At 40.6% G+C, this 25116-nt stretch overlaps 1 protein-coding gene across 1 annotated transcript in view; it reads right to left on the bottom strand.

The window, feature by feature from the left end:
- The window catches only part of si:dkey-16j16.4 (uncharacterized), a 62871-nt gene that overhangs the window by 7823 nt on the left and 29932 nt on the right, over positions 1-25116 (bottom strand). Inside the window, exon 4 of the mRNA XM_021584331.3 lies at positions 5221-5274. Within this exon, the coding sequence (XP_021440006.1) occupies positions 5221-5274 (54 nt within the window). The remainder of the gene's footprint in view (positions 1-5220; positions 5275-25116) is intronic.

The following is a 25116-nucleotide window of genomic DNA, read 5'->3' as shown; positions in this document are numbered from 1 at the left end:
TTGTAAGTCAACACTAAGGTCTACACTTGTTGTATTCAGCGCATGTGACAAGTACATTTTGATTTGATTTGAAACCAGACGCTTTGGCGGCTCCATCCCTGGGAAGGATCTCTCTCCTCTACCTCCCACCTCCTACTCTCTCCCACCCCAGAGAGGAAGTTTCAAGAATAGACAGGAGCATGTTTTTTTCTTGTTTTCCTACTCCTTACTCCCATCCACAAATCATTTCCCTCTAACAACTACCATCCCTGCATATATATCTAGTGTCCCTCCTGGACCCTTGCTAGGAAAAAGAGGGGGATAATTAAATTGAGGGAGTAAAGGACGAGGGTGAAAGAGCAAGAGAGAAATACAGAGGCAAGGAGAAAGGGGAAAAGGAGACGTGTAGTGGAAGTTGAAGGGGAGAGTAACAAGGAGAGCAAGCTGAGGAGGGAGAGAGAGTGCTGAAGAGAAAGAATATTGAAATACGGGATAACAAGAGAGAGATCTACTTACTGTACTAGAAAATGCTGTGCCTGGAAAATACCCAAGGACCACAAGTCAACATTGTATTTAATTTTTTAAACTACGAGAGGAGGAGATAATAAACATCTCTGTAGCACAGGAACACAACAGAGAACAGCCGGTTGGCAAAAAATGGAAAGTTATTTCATCCCTGATGATACACCACAGGGCAACCACACACACTCCTCCTCCATCTCAACTCTTCTTCCACCACTTTGAAAGATGAGCCTCAGTTACATATTTCAGTCAATGCTTAAAGACGACGAAAGTAGTATTCAGCTATATGGAAAGGGGTAGCCTATGCATGCAGCCATTCTGTAGCTGTGTGTGTATACCTATACGTGATTATTATTATTTGTATTCTGCATTAACTGTGTGTGTGTGTGTGTGTGTGTGTGTGTGTGTGCGTGTGCGCTTGCCAACCACAATGGTGTGTCTGTGCGCATAAGTGTGTGTATGCAGTGGGCCACAGCTTATAGTAACCCACACAGACAGTAGCGTCACTTTCCCGCCACACTCTGTGCATCCTTCTGGACTGTCCTGATTTGTGCCAAAATGACCAGGTGCCTTCACCTCCACTCGAGCTGCCCAACCAGCCTCCACCCAACCTTTATACAACCCAGGGACCACACACACACACACACTTGTCCTGCTAGTCACACATGTCGCTCTCCCACAATTTACCTCAATGTTCTGAGATCATAGAGCTAGCGTATATAGTTTGCATCTCCCTGAGCCATTGTAAGATAATGATGACCCCTTGAAGGAAAATAACATTTAAGTGTAGTGCCACTTGCTTTAAAGAAACCCTTGGTTTCTTTGGTTCAGAGATAAACTGAATGGTAAACTCCCAGCGATGATATAAAGTACTGTGCCTTCAGAAAGTATTCACACTTTTTCCACATCGTGTTGTGTTACCACTGATCTACACACAATACACCCCACAATGTCAAAGTGGAATTCTGTTTTGAGAAAATTTTACAAATGTATAAAAAATGTAAAGCTGAAATGTCTTGAGTCAATAAGTATTTAACCACTTTGTTTAGGGCAAGCTTAAATACATTCAGGAGTAACAAATGTGCTTAACAAGTCACTTAATAAGTTACATGGACTCACTCTGTGTGAAATAATATTGGATAACATGATTTTTGAATGATTACCCCATCTCTGTACCACACACATACGGATATTTGTAAGGTCTCTCAGTCAAGTAGTGAATTTCAAGCACAGATTCACAAATTCAAAGCACAGATTCACAACTTCAAAGATGTTACTAGTTACAGCTCATGTAAGGTAATCTGTCAATTGAATTAAATAAATGAGCATCTAATCTATGGATTTCACATCAGTGGGAATACAAATATGCAATTGTTGGTTACAGATACCTTAGAAAAAGGTAGGGGCGTAGATCAGAAAACCAGTCAGTATCTAGTGTGACCACCATTTGCCTCATGCAGCCCAACACATCTCCTTCACATAGAGTTGATACGGCTGTTGATTGTGGCCTGTGGAATGTTGTTCCACTCCTCTTCAATGCATGTGCGAAGTTGCTGGACATTGGCAGGAATTGGAACACGCTGTCGTACATGTCAATCCAGAGCATCCCAAACATGCTTAATGGATGACATCCCTGGTGAGTATGCAGGCCATGGAAGAATTTTTAGTTTCCAGGAATTGTGTACAGATCCTTGCAATACGGGGCTGTGCATTATTATGCTGAAACATGAGGTGATGGCGCCGGATGAATGGGTCCAAGGATCTCGTCACGGTATCTCTGTGCATTCAAATTGCTATCGATAAAATGCAATTGTGTTCCTTGTCCGTTACTAGCCCATACCATAACCCCACCGCCACGAGTGGGGGACTCTGTTCACAACGTTGACATCAGCAAACCACTCGCACACATTACGCCATACACGCTGTCTGCAATCTGCCTGGTACAGTTGAAACCACGATTCATCTGTGAAGAGCACATTACTCCAGTGTGCCAGTGGCCATCGAAGGTGAGCATTTGCCCACTGAAATCGGTTACGACACCAAACTGCAGTCAGGTCAAGACCCTGGTGAGGACAACGAGCATGCAGATGACAGTTTGTGCAGAAATGATTTGGTTGTGCAAACCCACAGTTTCATCAGCTGTCTGGGTAGCTGGTCTCCGATGATACCACAGGTGAAGAAGCCGGATGTGGAGGTAATGGGCTGGCGTGGTTACACGGGGTCTGCGGTTGTGAGGTCGGTGGGACGTACTGCCAAGTTCTCTAAAACAACGTTGAAGTCTGCTTATGGTAGAGCAATTAACATGAAATTCTCTCGCAACAGCTCTGGTGGACATTCTTGCAGTCAGCATGACAATTGCATGCTCCAAAACTGCACATATTAGAGTGGCCTTTTATTGTCCCCAGCAGGTGGACAATAAATAAGGTGCACCTGTGTAATAATCATGCTGTTTAATCGGCTTCTTGATATGCCACACTTGTCAGGTGGATAGACCCCAGTCACTACAAAGATACAGGCATCCTTCCCAACAGTTGCCGGAGAGGAAGGAAATTGTGATTTTAAAACAGTTAGTGTTTAATGGCTGTGATAGGAGAAAACTGAGGATGGATCAACAACATTGTAGTTACTTCACAATACTGACCTAAATGACAGAGTGAAAAGAAGTATGTTGGTAGAGAATAAAAATATTCTAAAACATCCATCCTGTTTGCAATAAGGCATTAAAGTAATACTGCACAAAATGTGGCAAAGAAATTAACATTTTGTCCTGAATACCAAGCAATATGTTTGGGGCAAATCCAACACATCACGTCACTGAGCATCACTCTTCATATTTTCAAGCATTCAAGGCTTCATCATGTTATGGTTATGCCCGTCATCGGCAAGGACTAGGGAATTTTTTTTTCAAGATAAAAATAAACAGAATAGAGCTAAGCACAGACAAATCCGAGAGAAAAACCTGGTTCAGTCTGCTTTCCAACCGACACCGGGAGACAAATTAACCTTTTAGCAGCAAAATAACTTAAAACATAAGGCCAAATATACACTGGAGTTGCTTACCAAGACAACAACAAATGTTCCTGGGCGGGCTAGTTACAGTTTTAATCGCCTTGAAAATCTATGGCAAGACTTGAAAATGGCTCCTAGCAATGATCAACAACCAACTTGAGAGAGCTTGAAGAGTTAAAAAAAAATAACGGGCAAATATTGTGCAATCCAAGTGTGTAAAGCTCTTAGAGGCTTACCCAAAAAGTCTCTTAGCAGCACTCGCTGCCAAAGGTGATGCTAATGTGTATTGACTCAGGGGGTTGAACATGTGTTTTATTTTTCATGAATTAAATATATATTAGTGTTTTATTTTTCATGAATCTAAACTGTGAGGGAACAATAATTGCTTGCTGTTTCATATAGACTTCCTACTTTCTTGTTAGAAAAGGTATAGTGTCTATAGCAGAGGGTCATGGGAACCAGTGAAGGTGTTAGATGCTTTCCCAGCATGCATTTGGAGGGGCATCAAGGTGTAGGCAGCAAAATAGACTGGGTTGTTCATGGGGGCTGCATGACCCTTCAGCCTTATCTCTACTGTAATGGACACGGCGATCTTGTCTTAGTATTGTGGCTCAGCTTGAAAGGATAAGGACTGTGTGTGTGTGTGTGTGTGTGTGTGTGTCAGGGTTGGGCTCAATTAGAATTGAAGGCAGTCAATTCAGGAAATTACAAAATTACGATTTAAAAATCTATTTATTTCAAATGTTTTTACATTTCTGAATGTTAAATTCAAAGCACTTCCTGAATTGACTGCCTTTAATTCTAATTGAGCCCAACCCTGTTTGTGTGTGTGTGTGTATATGTGTGTGTGTGTGTGTGTGTGTGTGTGTGTGTGTGTGTGTGTATAAGTAATTGAGTCATGCAATTGAGTTTCCATTCATTAAAGGCCCAAAAGGAGTGTGACAATGTCTGTAGCTAGGTTTCCATCCACCTGTTGAAATATTTTCAAGCGATTTATCAAATACTTGCATTCAAATTATATACATTTTACCCGTGGAGGTGTGTTTCCATCAAACTGGCTTGTTGTGGATAAAAAGCTGTGCGTAATGATGTAGTGCACATAAAAAACACTTTTGCCACAGAAAGTCTTGTGATAACAACACATTCGCCCACTCTGGTCCTGGCACATGTGCTCTATCCTACGGCTCGCAGGTACAGTGCAGAGGGTACATGAGATTAGCCTAGCACTGATCATCATGTCCACATCATACAAATTAAGATATTTATATATAAATATATTCATGGGAAATGAGCATCAAGCTCATCATTGTGCACCTTCTCTAAACTGTGAATGCTTTTCCAAGTCCTAGTAGGAGGACCACACAACACAGTGTCACGTGACTGTAGTTTACTGAGACTTTACGGGTATTCTATCAACAATTGCGCAAAAAAAAGCATTTACACAGCCATTTGTTGCTTGATCCATTTGACTGGCAAATAATTATCCACCCGTCTAGCGTATTTTGTATTGTCGACATATAGGAAAGTTTACTGACAATCATGCTGATTTCTATTAGGCCTGTCGTGAGAATTTTTTTTACCTAAATATACTTTACTCACATGAAAATGATTGTATGGAAATATATTTTGTGAGTGGTTTAGTGTGTATTTGGGATTATATGAGTGTTTTTCTGTACAATAAAGTGAAATTGCAGATTCATGTAAACTTACCCGGATCTTTATGGTCCGTGTTTTCCCACCACAGTTATTTTTCAGGAGCATTTTCTGAGGGGAACCAAGGAGAAAGACTGATTTAGCAAACATACCTCTAGGGACCAACTTCATCCCTCAGCATACTAACATTGACTCATTTCAAAACACCACTGAATAATAATAATGCATTTATTTGTATAAAACATTTCATACAAAGAATGCAGTTTAAACTTCACAACTAGGGGGATGTTTATTCCTCAAAGAGCAGCCAGTGTGTTTCATGAGTGAGAAGTAAATGAATGTTTGTTGATGTCACAGCAACAGACCATTGTGGGTCAATTAAGAATTATAATCAGGAAAGTGACTGGAGTGCAGCTGCTGCTAAACCAAACAAGCCAGTCAATGAAGCTTATGTTACATCCTGTCAAAGACTCCTTCCCAGTCCTCCCAAAAGAACCATTCTCGTAAGTGACAGAGGCCCTTTACAATCGAGGAATTGTCTGGAGGGAGGCAGGAGACTGGTGCTTTTGAAGAGGAACGGGGCTCTTTGGAAGAGGGGAGTAGAATGGAAACGCAAGACTCCTGCTGTTGTGGAATGAGGGAGAGTTGGTTTGGATACCCCGTTAACAACAATGTGAGTACAGTCCGTTTAGTAGTTGAAAGTATGGTGACTATCATTAAATAGCCCTTAAAATGTGCTCTGTGTCACCCCTGAAACCTTATATGCATTTCTGTCATTTGAGGACAACAAAGAATATTCAGATTTTTTTCAAGGTGCATTTCTGACAGACCGATCATTTGTGGCACGCAAACGGTTTGCAATGACAATCGTTTCCTATACTTCTTTCACAAATCAGGCAACATTTTTAAGAACCCAATTCATACAGTCCAACTTTACCACATTCTTGACAGGATAAGGCTTTTTTACCTCCCATGCACATGCCAGCAAGTTCAGGAGTGGGAGCAGACATGGGGCAATGTGGGTAGGCTTCTATTTGAATAGATCCATTGAATATACACCATCACAAATAAACCCAATTATTCATTTGTTTACGCAGGTCCTTAGATCCATTTTCAAAATAATAGAATAGTATGTTTTGAGTTTAATTACGTCACTGGTCTATGCAGCCTATATGATACATGGCTGCGCCATGCAAATGAAATCAATAATTCCTTATTTTATTCATTAAACAGACAAGACACACATATTTCATAGTAAGAATATAATGGAATATAACAGAATAAAATACAAATCATATTTTTCCTACACAACACACAAAACAGCGATATTTTGAAACAGAGCCCACGCCCATGTTTTTTTTATCCACTTCCCAGTCGACACGGTGGGTTCGGGCCTATTCCGTTTGAGACTCGGGGGACTCGGCATCGACTCGGACTCGGGGGGCTTCATACGGGCCGAGCTCTTCCCGAGTTAGGCAGAATCATATTACTCTGGCTTCCGGCTAATGGTACTCGGGCCGAGTCTACTTCAGCATATCTGGCCCCTTCGGCCAATCCTGGCTTAATATAATGGCATTTGCAATTTTTAGGCATACAGTATGCTGGTGGCCACGTTAATTATAGGATGACTTGGGATACATGATCCACGACAGACAGCACATTTCAGTGGCATAGGCTACAGCCTATTTATCTATGGTAGGCCTATCTGTAAACGCCAATACATCCTGACAAAATACACCATATGAGTGGCCTAATGTAATTTTCTGGACCTTGTAAACTGTCAAAAATAAACCCATAACTGATCCAAATGGTTGGATGTAATCAGGGCTTCATTGTGTCATGAAACACAAACGGACATTTGAGTGGTTATTAAAATGAGCCTTTCATCACTGCAGTTTACAGCCGAGAAAATAATTGTGTCCTAACAATAAATTACAATAATTGTGTCCTAACAATAAATTACTTATTGCACTGTGTTGTAGCCTAGGAGGTATAATTCATTGTATTTTCTAAAAACGTAGGCCTATCAATAGTGGAGCGTGCCCAGCAACCTCAGAGCACAGCCTAGAGGAACACATAGGCCTATATCTTCCATTTGATAATCTGCTACCTAGGGTAAAGCAGTGGTGGAGTCTGCAATCATGCATGTTGAATTATTGCAATAGCCTATTAAACTGTTACAAAATTAGTCTGTGGCCTATTAAAACAGCTAAATAAATAACGAACATGGAATGTCGTGTTTGTCGGTTCGATTCCCGGGACCACGAACGGAAAATGAATGCATGCATACTGTTGCTTTGGATAAAAGCGTCTGCGTAATGTCACATTTATTATTTTTGCGCACCTCATATTTGTGTGACATTGAAAAATATCCTGCATGGAACTTTTGACAGTAGCAATGGGCTGCCTGAGCATTCTGAGAAGACAGAAGAAAATAAAACAGCGTATCTGAACCGGATACCTTATGAATTGCTGAGCAAATAGCAGCATACATGTATCGTCAATTGCCAACATCAATGCTTGCTGAAGTATCCTTAATAGGGAGCTAGCGTTTGTATTTGTATTTAGTATGGATCCCCATTAGCTGCTGCTGCTCTTCCTGGGGTCCAGGAAAATTAAGGCCGTTTAAACAATTTTAAAAACATTACAATACATTCACAGACTGTGTGCCCTCAGGCCCCTAGTCCACCACTACCACATATACAGTGCCTTGCGAAAGTATTCGGCCCCCTTGAACTTTGCGACCTTTTGCCACATTTCAGGCTTCAAACATAAAGATATAAAACTGTATTTTTTTGTGAAGAATCAACAAAAAGTGGGACACAATCATGAAGTGGAACGACATTTATTGAATATTTCAAACTTTTTTAACAAATCAAAAACTGAAAAATTGGACGTGCAAAATTATTCAGCCCCCTTAAGTTAATACTTTGTAGCGCCACCTTTTGCTGCGATTACAGCTGTAAGTCGCTTGGGGTATGTCTCTATCAGTTTTGCACATCGAGAGACTGAAATGTTTTCCCATTCCTCCTTGCAAAACAGCTCGAGCTCAGTGAGGTTGGATGGAGAGCATTTGTGAACAGCAGTTTTCAGTTCTTTCCACAGATTCTCGATTGGATTCAGGTCTGGACTTTGACTTGGCCACTCTAACACCTGGATATGTTTATTTTTGAACCATTCCATTGTAGATTTTGCTTTATGTTTTGGATCATTGTCTTGTTGGAAGACAAATCTCCGTCCCAGTCTCAGGTCTTTTGCAGACTCCATCAGGTTTTCTTCCAGAAAGGTCCTGTATTTGGCTCCATCCATCTTCCCATCAATTTTAACCATCTTCCCTGTCCCTGCTGAAGAAAAGCAGGCCCAAACCATGATGCTGCCACCACCATGTTTGACAGTGGAGATGGTGTGTTCAGGGTGATGAGCTGTGTTGCTTTTACGCCAAACATAACGTTTTGCATTGTTGCCAAAAAGTTCAATTTTGGTTTCATCTGACCAGAGCACCTTCTTCCACATGTTTGGTGTGTCTCCCAGGTGGCTTGTGGCAAACTTTAAACAACACTTTTAATGGATATCTTTAAGAAATGGCTTTCTTCTTGCCACTCTTCCATAAAAGCCAGATTTGTGCAATATACGACTGATTGTTGTCCTATGGACAGAGTCTCTCATCTCAGCTGTAGATCTCTGCAGTTCATCCAGAGTGATCATGGGCCTCTTGGCTGCATCTCTGATCAGTCTTCTCCTTGTATGAGCTGAAAGTTTAGAGGGACGGCCAGGTCTTGGTAGATTTGCAGTGGTCTGATACTCCTTCCATTTCAATATTATCGCTTGCACAGTGCTCCTTGGGATGTTTAAAGCTTGGGAAATCTTTTTGTATCCAAATCCGGCTTTAAACTTCTTCACAACAGTATCTCGGACCTGCCTGGTGTGTTCCTTGTTCTTCATGATGCTCTCTGCGCTTTTAACGGACCTCTGAGACTATCACAGTGCAGGTGCATTTATACGGAGACTTGATTACACACAGGTGGATTGTATTTATCATCATTAGTCATTTAGGTCAACATTGGATCATTCAGAGATCCTCACTGAACTTCTGGAGAGAGTTTGCTGCACTGAAAGTAAAGGGGCTGAATAATTTTGCACGCCCAATTTTTCAGTTTTTGATTTGATTCGTTCCACTTCATGATTGTGTCCCACTTGTTGTTGATTCTTCACAAAAAAATACAGTTTTATATCTTTATGTTTGAAGCCTGAAATGTGGCAAAAGGTCGCAAAGTTCAAGGGGGCCGAATACTTTCGCAAGGCACTGTGAATACCTCTTCCCCCCTTTTTCCTCTCTCTACCCTACTGATGTTACATTTGCAAAAACCCTTGGTTAACATAGAGATTCAGGGAACATCAGAAGGTGGGGGGGAAATGGTATGAACTTTGAACTCTTATTCACTACAGAAGTGATACCTTCTAGCCGTTGAGTTAGCAACAGCAGCTGCAAACGCAGGTTAGGAAGGAACAGACAGAGTATCCCATCTACCACACAATGACGTTACTACAACGTATCCAATTAACCAGCAGAGACATTCTTCAAAGGACAAAGGACTCGGTTGGGCAACACGGCCTTCCATCTACCACCAACCTACCGAAGCACAGCTCAGAGTAAATATTTATTGCATTTTCCTTTTCCAAATGGGTGGTAATTTAGAATGCATAACATACTGTATTTACGATAGCACAGCTTCGCCCTTTGTTCCTCTGTCTTCCCACTCTTTCACTCAAACCCCGCCCCTTTTCCTTTGTGTAACAAGCTGTCATATCTGTTCCGCCTGCTAGGAACGTTTTCCTTTATGCCGTAATTTGTAATCGAGGTATAATTTATTCTTTGTATATGTAATTCTGTGTGATTAGTTAGGTATTTCGTAAATAAATCATTAAACCCAATTTTCTATTGCTGATTCAACTTGTTAGCCAGGGTTCGTGAAGATAACCAAGAATTTACAACTTTCAGATGAGACTGAATTAAGGTGACGATTAATATTGACTGCTATTGATGTAAAATATTACTAGGTCTTTAAGAGTTTATTCGGAAGATAATGGCTCTATAAATATTATTTTGCGGTGCCCCAACTCTCTAGTTAATTGCATTTACATGATTAGCTCAATCAGGTAATATTAATTACGGAGAAATTATTTTATAGAATAGCATGTCATATCACTTAATCTGGCATAGCCAAAGACACAACACTTAATTTAGGCTATATTATTGCATGCTAAATGTTTCTGATCAGGAATAGATGAGAAAACTAATAGATGACCTATACCACCTCCACTTATTTGCCCAGCCAGAGAGACAATTATTAATCAAATACAGAGATTCAGTGAAATAAAATCACATTATCAGAGAAGTCACAGGCTTTTGGTTCGGGAGTAGGCCTAGGCTACTAAGTGAAGAGCAAAAATAATCCACTTGTTAAACTACATAACATGCTGGCAAAATGTTCTGATCACTGCTATTAAATTAGCCAACTAGACAAGATGACCATGAACAGAACTCACCTCAACTTAGCTAACATTCGGGCTTCTGGTTTAGCATGTGAATGGAAAAGAAACTTGTGGACGAGGCTCGCAAAATTCTTACTTTGCATTCCACTTTCTTACATATCAGATTTGAATTATGTGTTTGTAAATTACCTTTTTGGTTCAAATGTCACACGATTTGAGGAGCAGAAGACCTGTAACTATTGTTTCAACCGTGATGGCAAACATGAATGGTAATGGCACAGACTCCAGTCCAACCGTTACGGAGTCTCATGCGGTCACACTCCCCACAGATCTCCAGAACCTCCATACACTTATTTGGCCATCCTTAAGACACATTGTACGTGTTGCACTGATTGAAGACTCCCTGAGTCAGGACAGTTCCATTTCACTGTTATGGGGTTTTCTGTCTTTGGTTATCTATCGACCTACTTTACCATTTTGTGAATACATTTTCAAATCTATTTCACTACTCGTGCTATGGAGCCTCTCTGCGTTATGTTTTCGGTTTATATGCACCGAAGCTGCACAAACTTGTCAACCTGCTGTCACCATTTGCTGGGGAAGGAGACTTTGGGTTTGGGTGGGAGGGAGAGGGACCTTGTTTGGTCCTATTTAAAAAAAAAAAAAATTTAATTTTTGTTTCTTTGCTTTTTTCATCAGTTTTCTCTTATCTTTGCAAATGCTTGGTCTGTTTTCACAAATTTTTCCTTTCAATATTTTACATGGCTAACAACACTAATAATAGTAATATTGGAAAACAATGAATAATCCTGTCAAGGATTTTACACATTAAAGATCACTCAAGGCTACAAAACTCCAGGTTCAGTAAGGTTTTCCATTCAGACTTCAACTCCAAAGCCAGAGGGGTTGCAATTTTGGTTAGTAAAATATACATTTCTCTACTACTAATGCTATTTCAGACAGTAAATGGGATATTTAAGATAAAATGCTCCCAATTTTTGATGATGTTGCATTTGCCAATGGGTTTTGATATTTGGCGGTGATCTACAACCCCAGAACTATGTCTCCTTCTGCTATGTCAAAGTCCTTCTCTGATTTTATGGGTCAGAATGATTGTACAGATCCCTGAATATTTCAGAATCCCCAGGCAAGAGAGTATCCTTTCTTTTCATATATACACCATTCTTTATCTCATATTGACTATTTCTTTATTGATCATGAGTTACTTCCAAATGTCACCTCTTCTGAATATTTACCCATTGTAATTTCTGACCATGGACCTTTAGCCCTCGACATAGGACTATCAAGACAAACTCGCACTCCTCTGTTGGAGATTCAACTCTCTTCTCCTGTCTGATGCAGACTTCTGTAACGTTATCTCCACTTCTATTGAATCATTTTCTTTTTTCAAATCAGACAAGCTCAACTTCTCATTCTCTCTTATGGAAATCACTTAAGGCCTATCTAAGAGGAACAAAACTTGGAAACCTAAACTATAAGAACTCTCGAAAGCCATCCTTGATTTAGACCACCAGTATGCCTATATAAGCTATATAAGCAACGCTGAACTTACAATCTGAATTCTATCTCTTGTCCACTACAGATGCAGAACAATTACTATTGCATTCACATGGTACCTACTATGAACATGGTGACATGGTAAGTAATCTGCTCGCACACCAATTAAAACGCAGCGCTGATTGCCCAAATTAAAGATTCCTCTTATAGCTTCATTTCTGACCCAACGGGGATCAATGACACCTTCAAATCTTTCTATTCCTCCCTGTATATGTATATTACTGGGCAGCCAACTTTCAGAAATTGCCATTCTGGTCACATGCTCCAGATACCCCATGGTGCCACCTAGAGGCACATTCTTGTATTTCTGCTTCTCTTCCTGCTTTACTTTCCCCTCTCGCTATACTGGCAAGTCTGTAGTGCTGTCCACACTTAAGATTTGGTACCAGTTTCGAAGGCATTTTCTATTCTCCTCTGCATCTACTATGGGTCCTATTGATAAGAACCACTTCCCCGCTTCCCTAATAGATAATGCTTTCTCTTACTGGACAAGGAAAGGTATTAAGTCCTTCCAAGACTTATATGTAAAGACATTTTCTTCTAATTTTCCCAACCTGGCCTCTAAATAATCTTTACCTCCATCTCACTTTTTTCGTTATCTTCAAATGAGGCATTGTGTCTCCTCCCAATTTTCTGGCTTCCCTGCTCCACTGCCTTGCCCACCCTGGGATGGCATATTGACTCTATTACCTCCGATAGAAAGCAGTCATTTCTCAGATCTATCTGTGTATTATGTCTTTGGACAAATACTCCACCAACAAAACTAAATCTGCATTGGAACAGGAAATGGGTGTTGAATTTACACAGGCGTGGTGGGATGAGACGATTGATAGGGTACGCTCCACTACATCTTGTGCTCGTCTTAGTCTCATACAATTTAAGATTTTACATAAGAGTGCATTTTTCCAAATCCAGATTGTCTGAACTATATCCAAATGTGAATGATGAGTCTGATAGATGTCATGTCTCACCTTGTGACCTTAGTCACATGTTAATTTAATGCTCTAAATGTCAAACTTACTGGGAATCTATTTATTTTTAAATATTATCTGAGGTGCTTGAAATTAACCTGCAACCATGTCCCATGATAGCTGGTTTTGGTATTCCAGAAGACTTGTTCTCCTTGGACCCCAAACATGCCGATATTATTGCTTTTACATCCTTATTAGCTCGACATAGAATTATTTTCCAGTGGAAGTTTGCTCAGACCCCTTCTACTTCTCAATAGCTCAACGATGTAATGTTCTTCCTAAAGCTTGACGAAATTAAGTATTCTCTTAGGGGTTCCAATTATACATTTCTTTGAAAATGGCAACCATTTATATCATACTTCAATGGCTTGCCGAGGCTCCCCTCTGATGAGACTTAAGGATCCGCCCCTTTTTTTTCAATTTTCACCTGAAATGACATAATCAAATCTAACTGCCTGTAGCTCAGGCCCTGAAGCAAGCATATGCATATTCTTGGTATCATTTGAAAGGAAACACTTTGAAGTTTGTGGAAATGTGAAAGGAATGTAGGAGAATATAACATAATAGATCTAGTAAAAGATAACGCAAAGAAAAAAACAACGTTATTTTGTATTTTTTTTGTACAATCATCTTTGAAAATCAAGAGAAATGCCATAATGTATTATTCCAGCCCAGGTGCAATATACATTTTGGCCACTAGATGGCAGCAGTGTATGTGCAAAGTTTTAGACTGATCCAATGAACCATTGAATTTCTGTTTAAAACTTTGTATCAATACTGCCCAAATCTGCCTAATTTCTTTATTAATAACTTTTTATGTTCAAAATTGTGCACTTTCCTCAAACAATAGCATGGTATTATTTCACTGTAATAGCTACTGTAAATTGGACAGTGCAGTTAGATTAACAAAAATGTAAGCTTTCTGTCAATATCAGATATGTCTATGTCCTGGGAAATGTTCTTGTTACTTACAACCTCATGTTAATCACATTAGCCTACGTTAGCTCAACAGTCCCGTGGAAGGGACACCGATCCCGAAGAAGTTGGTTTCTCAGTTGGTATTCCCAGTGGTCATTACATAATAGATACAGTCATCAATATAATGTTATCCAGTCCAAGCAAGTTTGTCTGAGGTTTACTGATCATTTATTTATTTCTGTTTTTGTTGCTCCACTTTTTGTATCTTGAATCCGTATTCAGTTGTTTATATGTGACGCAATTGTTTTTTTTTTCCTGTATTCTTGTTTGTTTGTTTATTTGTTGTGATATCTCTGTAGAATTTTTGTTTTCTAGGACTGAACTGAGGGAGGGTGTGGGATGGGTTGGGTATATGGGGTGATTGGGGTGGGTGGTTGGGAGCGAATCGAGGTGGGTGAACTGAGGTAGGGAGGATAGGTAGGGAAGGGACTGGGGGGGTTGATGTGTTGTGTGGAGAGAGGGTGGTTTGGATATGGTAAAATCTTTGTACTTACATTGATGTACATTTTGTAAAACTTGAATAAAAATATATTTTTTTAAATAATAAAAACTTAACTAACATTTCCCCAGCCTAATTGTAACCTAACCAATATCCAAACTGAGATTCAGTGAAAACAAAACTCTCACATTGATTTTATACAGAGGATCCCCCACGCTTTCTCAAAGCAGCGTGACTTTGCGTGATGGGCGAAGTGACAATGGCAGAACTTTCCCACAACCATAATTAGGTTGGTTGCCAGCAATACCTTTCCGATATAAAGAAAATTCAGCAAAAAGTTGGTGGCATGCTAAAGTTGGCGGAAAAACATTTTCGTATGAATGGGATATGACAGACAATGGCCCGTGCCACATCTGAGCAATTGATTCGGATAAGCATGAGCCAGTGGATAAGAAGTAAAGACCCCAAAAAATGGGATAGACATTTTAAAATAAATCAATTCATTGCCCTATCATGATGGAACGGTCACCAACCCCTGTGTATGAGTGTCTGTGCGTGTGTCTGTGACTGTGTGTGTATCCCAAATCTGTTGCTATGGGGTAATGATGTTAAGGACATTACAGGATGAATCACAATAATTGTTTTCCAAAATAAACAAACATTTAAAAAGTGTTGATAGGGGTCAGAATGTGTCACACCATCAAATTAGTGGCTTATACATCACTCTTACAGAACTTCCACGTGGGCAAGGATATTGGAAATGTAATCAAATTTAATTTGATGAGAACTTGTTTTTAACTAGGACAGAAGAATTTAAAACAGACTTTTTATAACATAACATAGGTACAGAAGATCCCCTTATTGTATGGGACACTTTTAAGTGTATCACAACTCAGGATATGACCCAGATGCAGACACGGGAGAAGGATAGTACAGTTCTCAGATGATTTATTAGAAACACGGGGCAGGCAAAGGGCAGGTTGAGGGCAGGCAGAGGATCGTGATCAGGTCAGAGTCAGGCAGGTACAGGACGGCAGGCAGGCACGGGGTCAGACTAGGCAGAATGGTCAGAACCGGGAAAAACTAGGAAACAGAACTAGAAAAACCGGAAGGTGGGAGAGAACACTGGTAAGACCTGACAAGACGAACTGGCAACAGACAAACAGAGAACACAGGTAAAAATACACAGGGGATAATGGGCGACACCTGGAATGGGATGGAGACAAGCACAAAGACAAGTGAAACAGCTCATGGTGCGACAAAATGTGCCTTTAGAGGCCATGCAATTCAATACTCATCTTTAAAACAAATACAATTTAGGTCAAAAGAGTTCATATTAAAAAAGGAAATGGAGGGACAAACGGTACAGATAGATAGTAATAAAAACGGTACCATAGAGGCACAGAATACAAAAAGACGTGGAGGAACTAATTCAAGAAAGAGCAAGTGTTAATTTAATAAATCCTTGTTCCGATCTCCTGACCCACAGTATGTAAAGGTACGGCTGACTATGTCGGTTGCGGATGGTTTATTTTTTGACTGGCAGTGCTTAGCAATATAATCTTGAGGCTATATCTTGCTTATCTCTGGGATTGACCCAGGATGACGCTTAAATGCGCAATATGTTTAAGTTGCAACTTATTCTGTTTAGGTTTATTAGATGCTAACTGAACACTTAACTCGCGGGAGCCTCCTCAGTTCATATGTTAGTAGAAGTTCTAGGATAATGAGAGGTGAACGTATAGTTGGGATTTTATTTTTGTTTTACCTCTTGTTCGAGGTCGCGCCGTGCTTTTTTGGCATCGGCCAGACAATGTGTTTATTATTTTTATTTTTCCTTTTTTTTCTCTCCTGTTTGTGCATGCCTGTTAAATGTGGGTTGATGGGGGGGGGGTAAGTGTTGGGGAAATTAGGGGAACAGGGTGGGAAGTAAAGGTGCTTGCAGGGGGGGAGGGGTGGGAATTCCCTTTCTACATAAAACCACTATTGCGGATAAAGAGGGTCGGTATGTGATCGCAATAGGAGAAATCCACTCTACCTCAGTAACTCTACTAAATATCTATGGGCCAAACATTGACAACCCCTCTTTTTTCAAAAGAGTCCTTGCCCTGATTCCAGATATCTCCCATACTAACCTGGTCATTGGAGGGGACCTTAACTGTGTGCTAGACCAATATTTGGATAGATCTTCTTCCCGGCGAACCCCTACCTCCTATTCAAGCGAATTCTTGAATACCTACATAAAAAATGTGAACTTATTTGATATATGGAGTATCGCTAACCCTACGGGTAGGGAATAATCCTTTTACTCTCATGTTCACAAGGTTTACACTCAAATTGACTACTTTTTGTTGGATGCTAGACTACTCCCCTATACCTGTAATGTGAGGTATCATGATATTATTATCTCGGACCACAGTCCACTCACCTTCTCCCTGAGATTGGGTGACATTGTACCAAACGAGCGGGTCTGGAGGTTGAATCCTCAGCTCCTCACAGAACCAACATTCTGTGAATATCTTAAAGACCAAATTACATTTTTCTTTGATACCAATGACAACACAAAGACCTCCCCAGCATTATTGTGGGAAACACTGAAGGCTTATCTGAGAGGCTGTATCATCTCCTTTCAGTCTGCCAGGAGTAGGCAAAACAGAGGAAAACTGGAAGAACTGGAGGGACAAATTCACTTACTGGAGAGGGAGAATGCTAGCCACCCATCTATGGAGAAACATAAAAAAATTACCTCTTTAAAATTTGAATTATAATCAGATTCTCTCAGCTAAAATTGCTAAATCTTTTCTCTATGCCAAGCAAAAATATTTTGAGTTTGGTGACAAACCACACAAATTACTCCCCAGACAACTTCTAAAAAATGTGAGTGACCGAATGATTCACAGGGTTAAATCTGCATCTGGGGAATTACTCTCTTCCCCCAAAGACATCAATGATAGATTCCGGCAGTTTTATGAGACTCTATATACATCTAAAGCGGATCCCAACCCCTTAATTATGCAAACATTTTTGGAGGACTGTAATCTTCCTGCCCTGAACCAGGAAGATTCTAACTTCCTGAATAAGGAAATATCTCTTGATGAAATTCGAGAAACAATTAAATCTCTAAAGAGTGGCAAGACCCCGGGCCCAGATGGATACCCTGGTGAATTCTATAAAATATTCAGCAACATGCTCTCTCCCTACCTGCACAAAATGTTGGTTCAGGCCAATGAGGATGGAGCTCTGCCTTCTACTTTGGACGAAGCGTTCATTACAGTTATACATAAGAAGGGTAAAGATCCAGAAGAGGTAGGGTCATACAGACCAATATCTCTCCTTAATACAGACCAAAAGATTTTAGCAAAAACTCTGGCTAACAGGCTTAGCACTTTAATTGGCAAATTGGTCCATTCGGATCAGACCGGCTTTATCCCTAACAGAAACTCATTCTTCAATCTCAGGCGCCTCTTCAATATTATGTATTCTCAGAGGTTACCCAACGTGGACCTTGCCGTCATATCTCTTGACGCCGAAAAAGGCCTTTGACCAAGTTGAGTGGCCCTATCTATTCAAGGTCCTACAGAAATGTAATATTGGAGATAGGTTCATAAATTGGATCCAGCTTTTATATAGGAACCCTTGTGCCAGAATACTCACTAACCAATCATTGTCGCCCCGATTTAACCTCAACAGGGGGACAAGGCAGGGTTGTGCGCTGTCGCCTATGCTCTTCGCCCTAATTATCGAACCGCTCACTCAGACGATTAGATCTCATGCAGCTATACACGGCTATAATACTAAAGATACTCTAAATAAGATCTCCCTATACGCAGATGACATCCTCCTCTATGTAACAGAACCCCAGGCTAGTATCCCAGCTATTCTTGATGTGATCAGTTTGTTTGGTACCTTCTCGGGATACAGAATAAATTGGAACAAGAGTGAATTAATGCCCATACGGTCGCAAAATACCTCCTGGCTAGAACATCTCCCATTTAAGTTATCTTCAGAAAAATTTACCTACCTAGGAATTGTAGTTACCAAACAATACTCCTTACTATTTAAAGAGAATTTCCCCTCTCTGATACAAAAACTCAAAGCAAACATACTATTTTGGAGATCTCTCCCAATTTCTCTGCTCGGAAGAATTAATGCCATTAAAATGGTCTTCCTCCCACAACTGCTCTACCTATATCAGAACATCCCAGTATTCATACCTAAATCCTTTCATAAACAACTGGACTCAATTATCAACCCTTTCATCTGGGATTATAAAACACACAGGATAGGTTAAAAACACCTCTGTAAATCCAAGATGGAAGGAGGATTGTCTCTCCCAAATTTCATATTTTATTACTGGGCCGCTAACCTCCGCGTTGTTACGTTTCTGTTGGATGACGTACTTCCGGCATCCAGCTGGCTTAGTATGGAGCGTGAGGAGTGTCACCCCTTCTCTATTGGCGCTGTGATCTTGTCGCCTGTCAATCTGGAGATGTCACTTTATTGTAACAATCCTATTATACATAGCACAGTCCGAATCTGGAAGCAAATTAAAGTCCACTTTGAGCTTAGACCAATGTCATTCATGCTCCCTGTCGCCAGGAATCCCTCCTTTGCCCCTTCTAACCTTGATAACACCTTTGAGCGATGGGGTGAGTTGGGGATAAGTACCATAGGGGATTTATACATAGAAGGGACCTTTGCTTCCTTTGAGTTGCTGAGGGAAACTTATAATCTTCCCAGAAGTAATTTTTTCAGATACCTACAAATTAGAGACTACGTTAGAAAACACCTCCCAACATTTGGGAATGCTAAACCTTCCATGTTTGACGGATGCATAAAAATATGCCCCACCTCAGATAAACTGATATCGCGTCTATATGATGCTTTTCAATCTGTTAGCACACCTTCTACAGATGCCATCAAGGCAAAATGGGAGGAAGAACTAGGGACTGACATCTCGGTGGCAGACTGGGAAGAGAGCTTGGAGTATATCCACACATACTCCATTAATTACAGACATCATCTCACACAATTCAAGGTATTACACAGATTACACTATTCCAAAACTAAACTGCATAGGATATTTCCTGACACATCCCCTACATGTGATAAATGTCAGGCTGCGCAGGGTACACTACTCCACAGGTTTGCCCTATGCTCTAGCTTGCATGGTTATTGGTGTGGAATTTTTGGGATCCTCTCTGAAGTTTTGGAGACTTCAATAGATCCAGACCCGCTTCTGATAATCCTGGGAGTATCTGAGTCCCTAAACGGATTAACCAACCCCCAAAAACAACTAATCTCGTACGGTCTCATCTCGGCAAAAAAACTAATCTTGTTGTTTTGGAAAAGGAGGGAAGCGCCCTCTACCAAATTATGGCTCAGTGAATTGGCAAACACTGTACACTTAGAAAGAATTAGATATATTCTGAACAATAAATTATCAACATTTGATCAAATCTGGCAGCCTTTCCTCTCCTACTTGGACGAGTCGGCGCTGTGAATTTGTACTTATTAACGCACTCTCAATTGTAATATTTTAATCTACCTTTGGGCAGCATGTGCTGGCCCTGCCACCTGAGCAGTTGGGAGGGGGGGGGAATAGGGGGGAATAAGGGGGGGGCATCTTCCCTCTTTCTTTCTACGTGTCCTTGTTTTGTATGTCGTGTTTTGTATTATTTGTTCTGCACCCAGAACTCTGGGTCTTGTTGTTCCTGTATGCTCTTTTATGTTTAGATAAGAATTGTATACCTGTCTTGTATACCTATACACCATTCTTGTGTGTGTTTAATAACAAATATTTGAAACAAGAAAGAGCAAGTGTAAAGGAATATGGGGCAAATAATTTGATGCATTTTATAAATCCAAATATAAATACTACCAAAAATAATTGACTGAAACCAAACAGTTCACCAAAAAATATTTTGAAAGAGGAAGCAAAGTACTTTAAGCATATGTTTTTGTTTCAGTCTCTTCCATCTCCACTGACCGTAGTTAACTGTAAGGATATTTTTTCTGTTAATAATGTAAAATTAACAGCTATACAGAAAGACTCATGTGAAGGCAAAATTACAGAGGAGGAGCATGCAATTAAAGCCTTTAAGTCTGGGAAAACTCCAGGGCTGGGTGGCATACCAAACCTTTTTTGATGTACTCAGAGGCCCGTAAGTAGCATGCTTTAACCACTCCTATAAAAATGGTAGATTATACTCAACAAGAAGGTCTGATTTCATTATTATTGAAACAGGACCCAAGTGGTAAATATAAAGATCCAGTCCATTACAAAAATTGGAGGGCCCCTTAGACTTCAGTGTTATGCTGCAATTTCTTTTGCAAAATGCATAGCGCATAGAATTAATAAAGTATTGTTGGATATTATTAATCCTAATCAGACAGGTTTTTTTACATGGATGATTTTTTTGGAGATAATATAAGTACTGGAAACAATAGAAGACTATGAAAAATCTGGGAAACCAGGCCTTGTATTCATAGCTGAATTTGAAAAGGCTTTTGATAAAGTAGGACTGGAATTTACATATAAATGCCAGGAATATTTCAATTTTGGAGAATCTCTTATACAATGGGCTAAAGTTATGTATAGTAACCCTAGGTGAAAAATAGTAAATAATGTCAACTAATCAGGAAGTTTTAAACTGTCCAGAGGAGTAAAACAAGGTTGTCCACTATTGGTGGACATAATATCTAATTATTATGGCCATTGAAATTCAAATCAGATTCAACAACAATATCAAGGGGCTAGAAATCCATTGCTTAAAAACAAAGGTGTCACTGTACGCTAATGATTCATGTTCTTTGAAATCCACAATTTGGATCCCTCCACAGCCTCATAAACGATCTAGATAATTTTTCTAATCTCTCTGGATTACAACCATTACATATTGGATCACAAAAAAAATTAAACTTTTATATTACTGTGTAGTTTAGCAATAAAGTGGTCTGACGGTGAAGTGGACATACTCAGTACTCATATCCCAAAAGAAAGAAATGATTTCACTACGATATATATGATCAGCAAAAAAAATATGGTTTTGCTACCATTTAACGGAAAAATCACCATGATTAACTCTTTAGTCATATCCCAGTTTGCTTATGGCCTAGCGACTTGTGTTTTAACATTTATGAGCAAAAATTATTACATTTTATTTGGAATGGTAAGACAGACAAAATTAAACGGGCCTATTTATATAATGATTATGAATTCGGAGGGCAGAACTTATTAAAACATTTGACCTCTCACTAAAGTATTCAGTCATACCAAAGCTATATACTTAAATCCAAACTGGTTATCTAGCAGATTAGTAAGAATGTCTCACCCCATGTTCAAGGATGGCCTTTTCCCCTTTATTCAAATTACAACCTCTCACTTTCGGTTATTTGAAAATGTCCAAAATATCTCTATTTTTAAAACAAGCAATAGAAAGATGATAGGACAACTAATATAACAAATAATATGGTTAAACTCAAATATACAGTTGAAGTCGGGAATTTACATACAGTGGGGCAAAAAAGTATTTAGTCAGCCACCAATTGTGCAAGGTCTCCCACTTAAAAAGATGAGAGAGGCCTGTAATTTTCATCATAGGTACACTTCAACTATGACAGACAAAATGAGACAAATAAATCCAGAAAATCACATTGTATGATTTTTTATGAATTAATTTGCAAATTATGATGGGAAATAAGTATTTGGTCACCTACAAACAAGCAAGATTTCTGGCTCTCACAGACCTGTAACTTCTTCTTTAAGAGGCTCCTCTGTCCTCCACTCGTTACCTGTATTAATAGCACCTGTTTGAAGTTGTTATCAGTATAAAAGACACCTGTCCACAACCTCAAACAGTCACACTCCAAACTCCACTATGGCCAAGACCAAAGAGCTGTCAAAGGACACCAGAAACAAAATTGTAGACCTGCACCAGGCTGGGAAGACTGAATCTGCAATAGGTAAGCAGCTTGGTTTAAAGAAATCAACTGTGGGAGCAATTATTAGGAAATGGAAGACATACAAGAGCACTGATAATCTCCCTCGATCTGGGGCTCCACGCAAGATCTCACTCCGTGGGGTCTAAATGATCACAAGAACGGTGAGCAAAATGAATGTCATATTCCTTATAACTGGAACCTCCATCAAGAGCTAGCCAGCTAACCAGCTACTAGCTATTAGTCTTTGTTAGCCACAGCTAGCGGTCTTCACCTTTAGCTCAGACACCAGACAATACCTGCATATCGGACTGCTTCTCTCTACCACATCACGGGATTCCTGCCGCTCTGGATCATTACACCAGATCTTCGTAGCTAGCTAGCTGCAAACAAGTGGCTACTGTTAGCAAACACCTCTGTCCCGAAGCAAGCACCAGCTAGCCTCGAGCTAGGCCCATATACCAGCTAATTCTAGGGCTACAATACCTCCTTAGCCAATTGGCCTGGACCCTTTACTGTCGACACGGAGCCCCGCCGATTCATCATGACTGGTCTGCCGACGTAATCGACCGATGTGGTCTCAATAGGCTTTTCCGTTGCGATGTCGCCGAAGACTCAACTGTTAGCCCCGGCCCGCTAGCTTTCTGAATGCCGTGTCTCCCCCTCGACTAGCGTAGTAGTGACTACCGAACGGCTCCCTGACTCACCTACTGCTGCTCCATGATCACTCGGCTACACAGCTGATGCCTCCTGGACTGTTTCAATAACACGGTACCTAATTTTGTTTATCTGTCGGCCCCAGCTTCGAACTCAGGTACTGTATGTACCTAACTGACCCGCTCTGCCCATTCATCGCCATTTACCCGTCGTTGTCTTAGCTCTACTAATCAACACCTGTGATTGCTTTATGCCTCTCTCATGTCAATATGCCTTGTCTACTGCTGTCTCGGCTAGTTCTTCTTGTTTTATTTCACTGTAGAGCCCTCAGTCCCGCTCAACATGCCTTAGAAGGCTATTTTGTCCCACCCCACACAAATGCGGAGACCGTACCTGGCTTAACTGGTGCTTCCAGAGACTAAAAATCTCTCATCGTCACTCAACACCTAGGTTTACCTCCACTGTACTCACATCCAACCATACCCTTGTCTGTACATTATGCCCTGAATCTATTCTACCACGCTCAGAAATCTGCTCCTTTTATTCTCTGTTCCCAAAGCACGAGACGACCAGTTCTGATAGCCTTTAGCCGTACCCTTATCCTACTCTTCCTCTGGTGATGTAGAGGTTAACCCAGGCCCTGTAGCCCCCAGTACCACACCTATTCCCCCAGTCGCTCTCATTTGTTGACTTCTGTAAACGTAAAAGCCTTGGCTTCATGCATGTTAACATCAGAAGCCTCCTCCATAAGTTTGTTTCATTCACTGCTTTAGCACACTCTGCCAACCCCGATGTCCTAGCCGTGTCTGAATCCTGGCTTAGGAAGGCCACTAACAATTCTGAAATTTCCATCCCCAACTACAACATTTTCCACCAAGATAGAACTGCCAAAGGGGGCGGAGTTACAATCTACTGCAGAGATAGCCTGCAGAGTTCTGTCATGCTATTCAGGTCTGTGCCCAAACAGTTCAAGCTTCTACTTTTAAAAATCCACCTTTCCAGAAACAAGTCTCTCACTGTTGCCGCTTGTTATAGACCCCCCTCAGCCCGCAGCTGTGCCCTGGACACCAAATGTGAATTGATTTCCCCCCATTTATCTTCAGAGTTCGTACTGTTAGGTGACCTAAACTGGGATATGCTTAACGCCCCGGCCGTCCTACAATCTAAGCTAGATGCCCTCAATCTCACACAAATGATCAAGAAACCTACCAGTTGCAACCCTAAATCCGTATACACGGACACCCTCATAGATATCATCCTGACCAACCTGCCCTCTAAATACACCCCTGCTGTCTTCAAACAGGATCTCAGCGATCACTGCCTCATTGCCTGCGTCCGTAATGGGTCCGCGGTCAAACGACCACCCCTCATCACTGTCAAATGGTCCCTAAAACCCTTCAGCGAGCAGGCCTTTCTAATCGACCTGGCCCGGGTATCATGGAAGGATACTGACCTCATCCCGTCAGTAGAGGATGCCTGGTTATTCTTTAAAAGTGCTTTCCTCACCATCTTAAATAAGCATGCCGCATTCAAAAAAAATTAACTAAGAACAGATATAGCCCTTGGTTCAATCCAGACTCCAGCACAAAAAACATCCTGTGTTAGCGTCAAATAGCCTCCGCGATATGCAACTTTTCAGGGCAGTTAGGAACCAATATACACAGTCAGTTAGGACAGCAAAGGCTAGCTTTTTCAAACAGAAATTTGCATCCTGTAGCACAAATTCCAAAAAGTTTTGGGACACTGTAAAGTCCATGTAGAATAATAGCACTTCCTCCCAGCTGCCCACTGCACTGAGGCTAGGAAACACTATCACCACCGATAAATCTATGATAATAGAGAATTTCAATAAGAATTTTTCTATGGCTGGTCATGCTTTCCACCTGGCTACCCCTA

The sequence above is a fragment of the Oncorhynchus mykiss genome, chromosome 25 (genome assembly GCF_057628025.1).
Source record: "Oncorhynchus mykiss isolate SJ-2025 chromosome 25, ASM5762802v1, whole genome shotgun sequence".
Classification (NCBI taxonomy): Eukaryota; Metazoa; Chordata; class Actinopteri; order Salmoniformes; family Salmonidae; genus Oncorhynchus; species Oncorhynchus mykiss.
The sequence above is the reverse complement of the archived record's forward strand: the minus strand, read 5'-3'. Positions and strand labels throughout refer to the sequence as shown.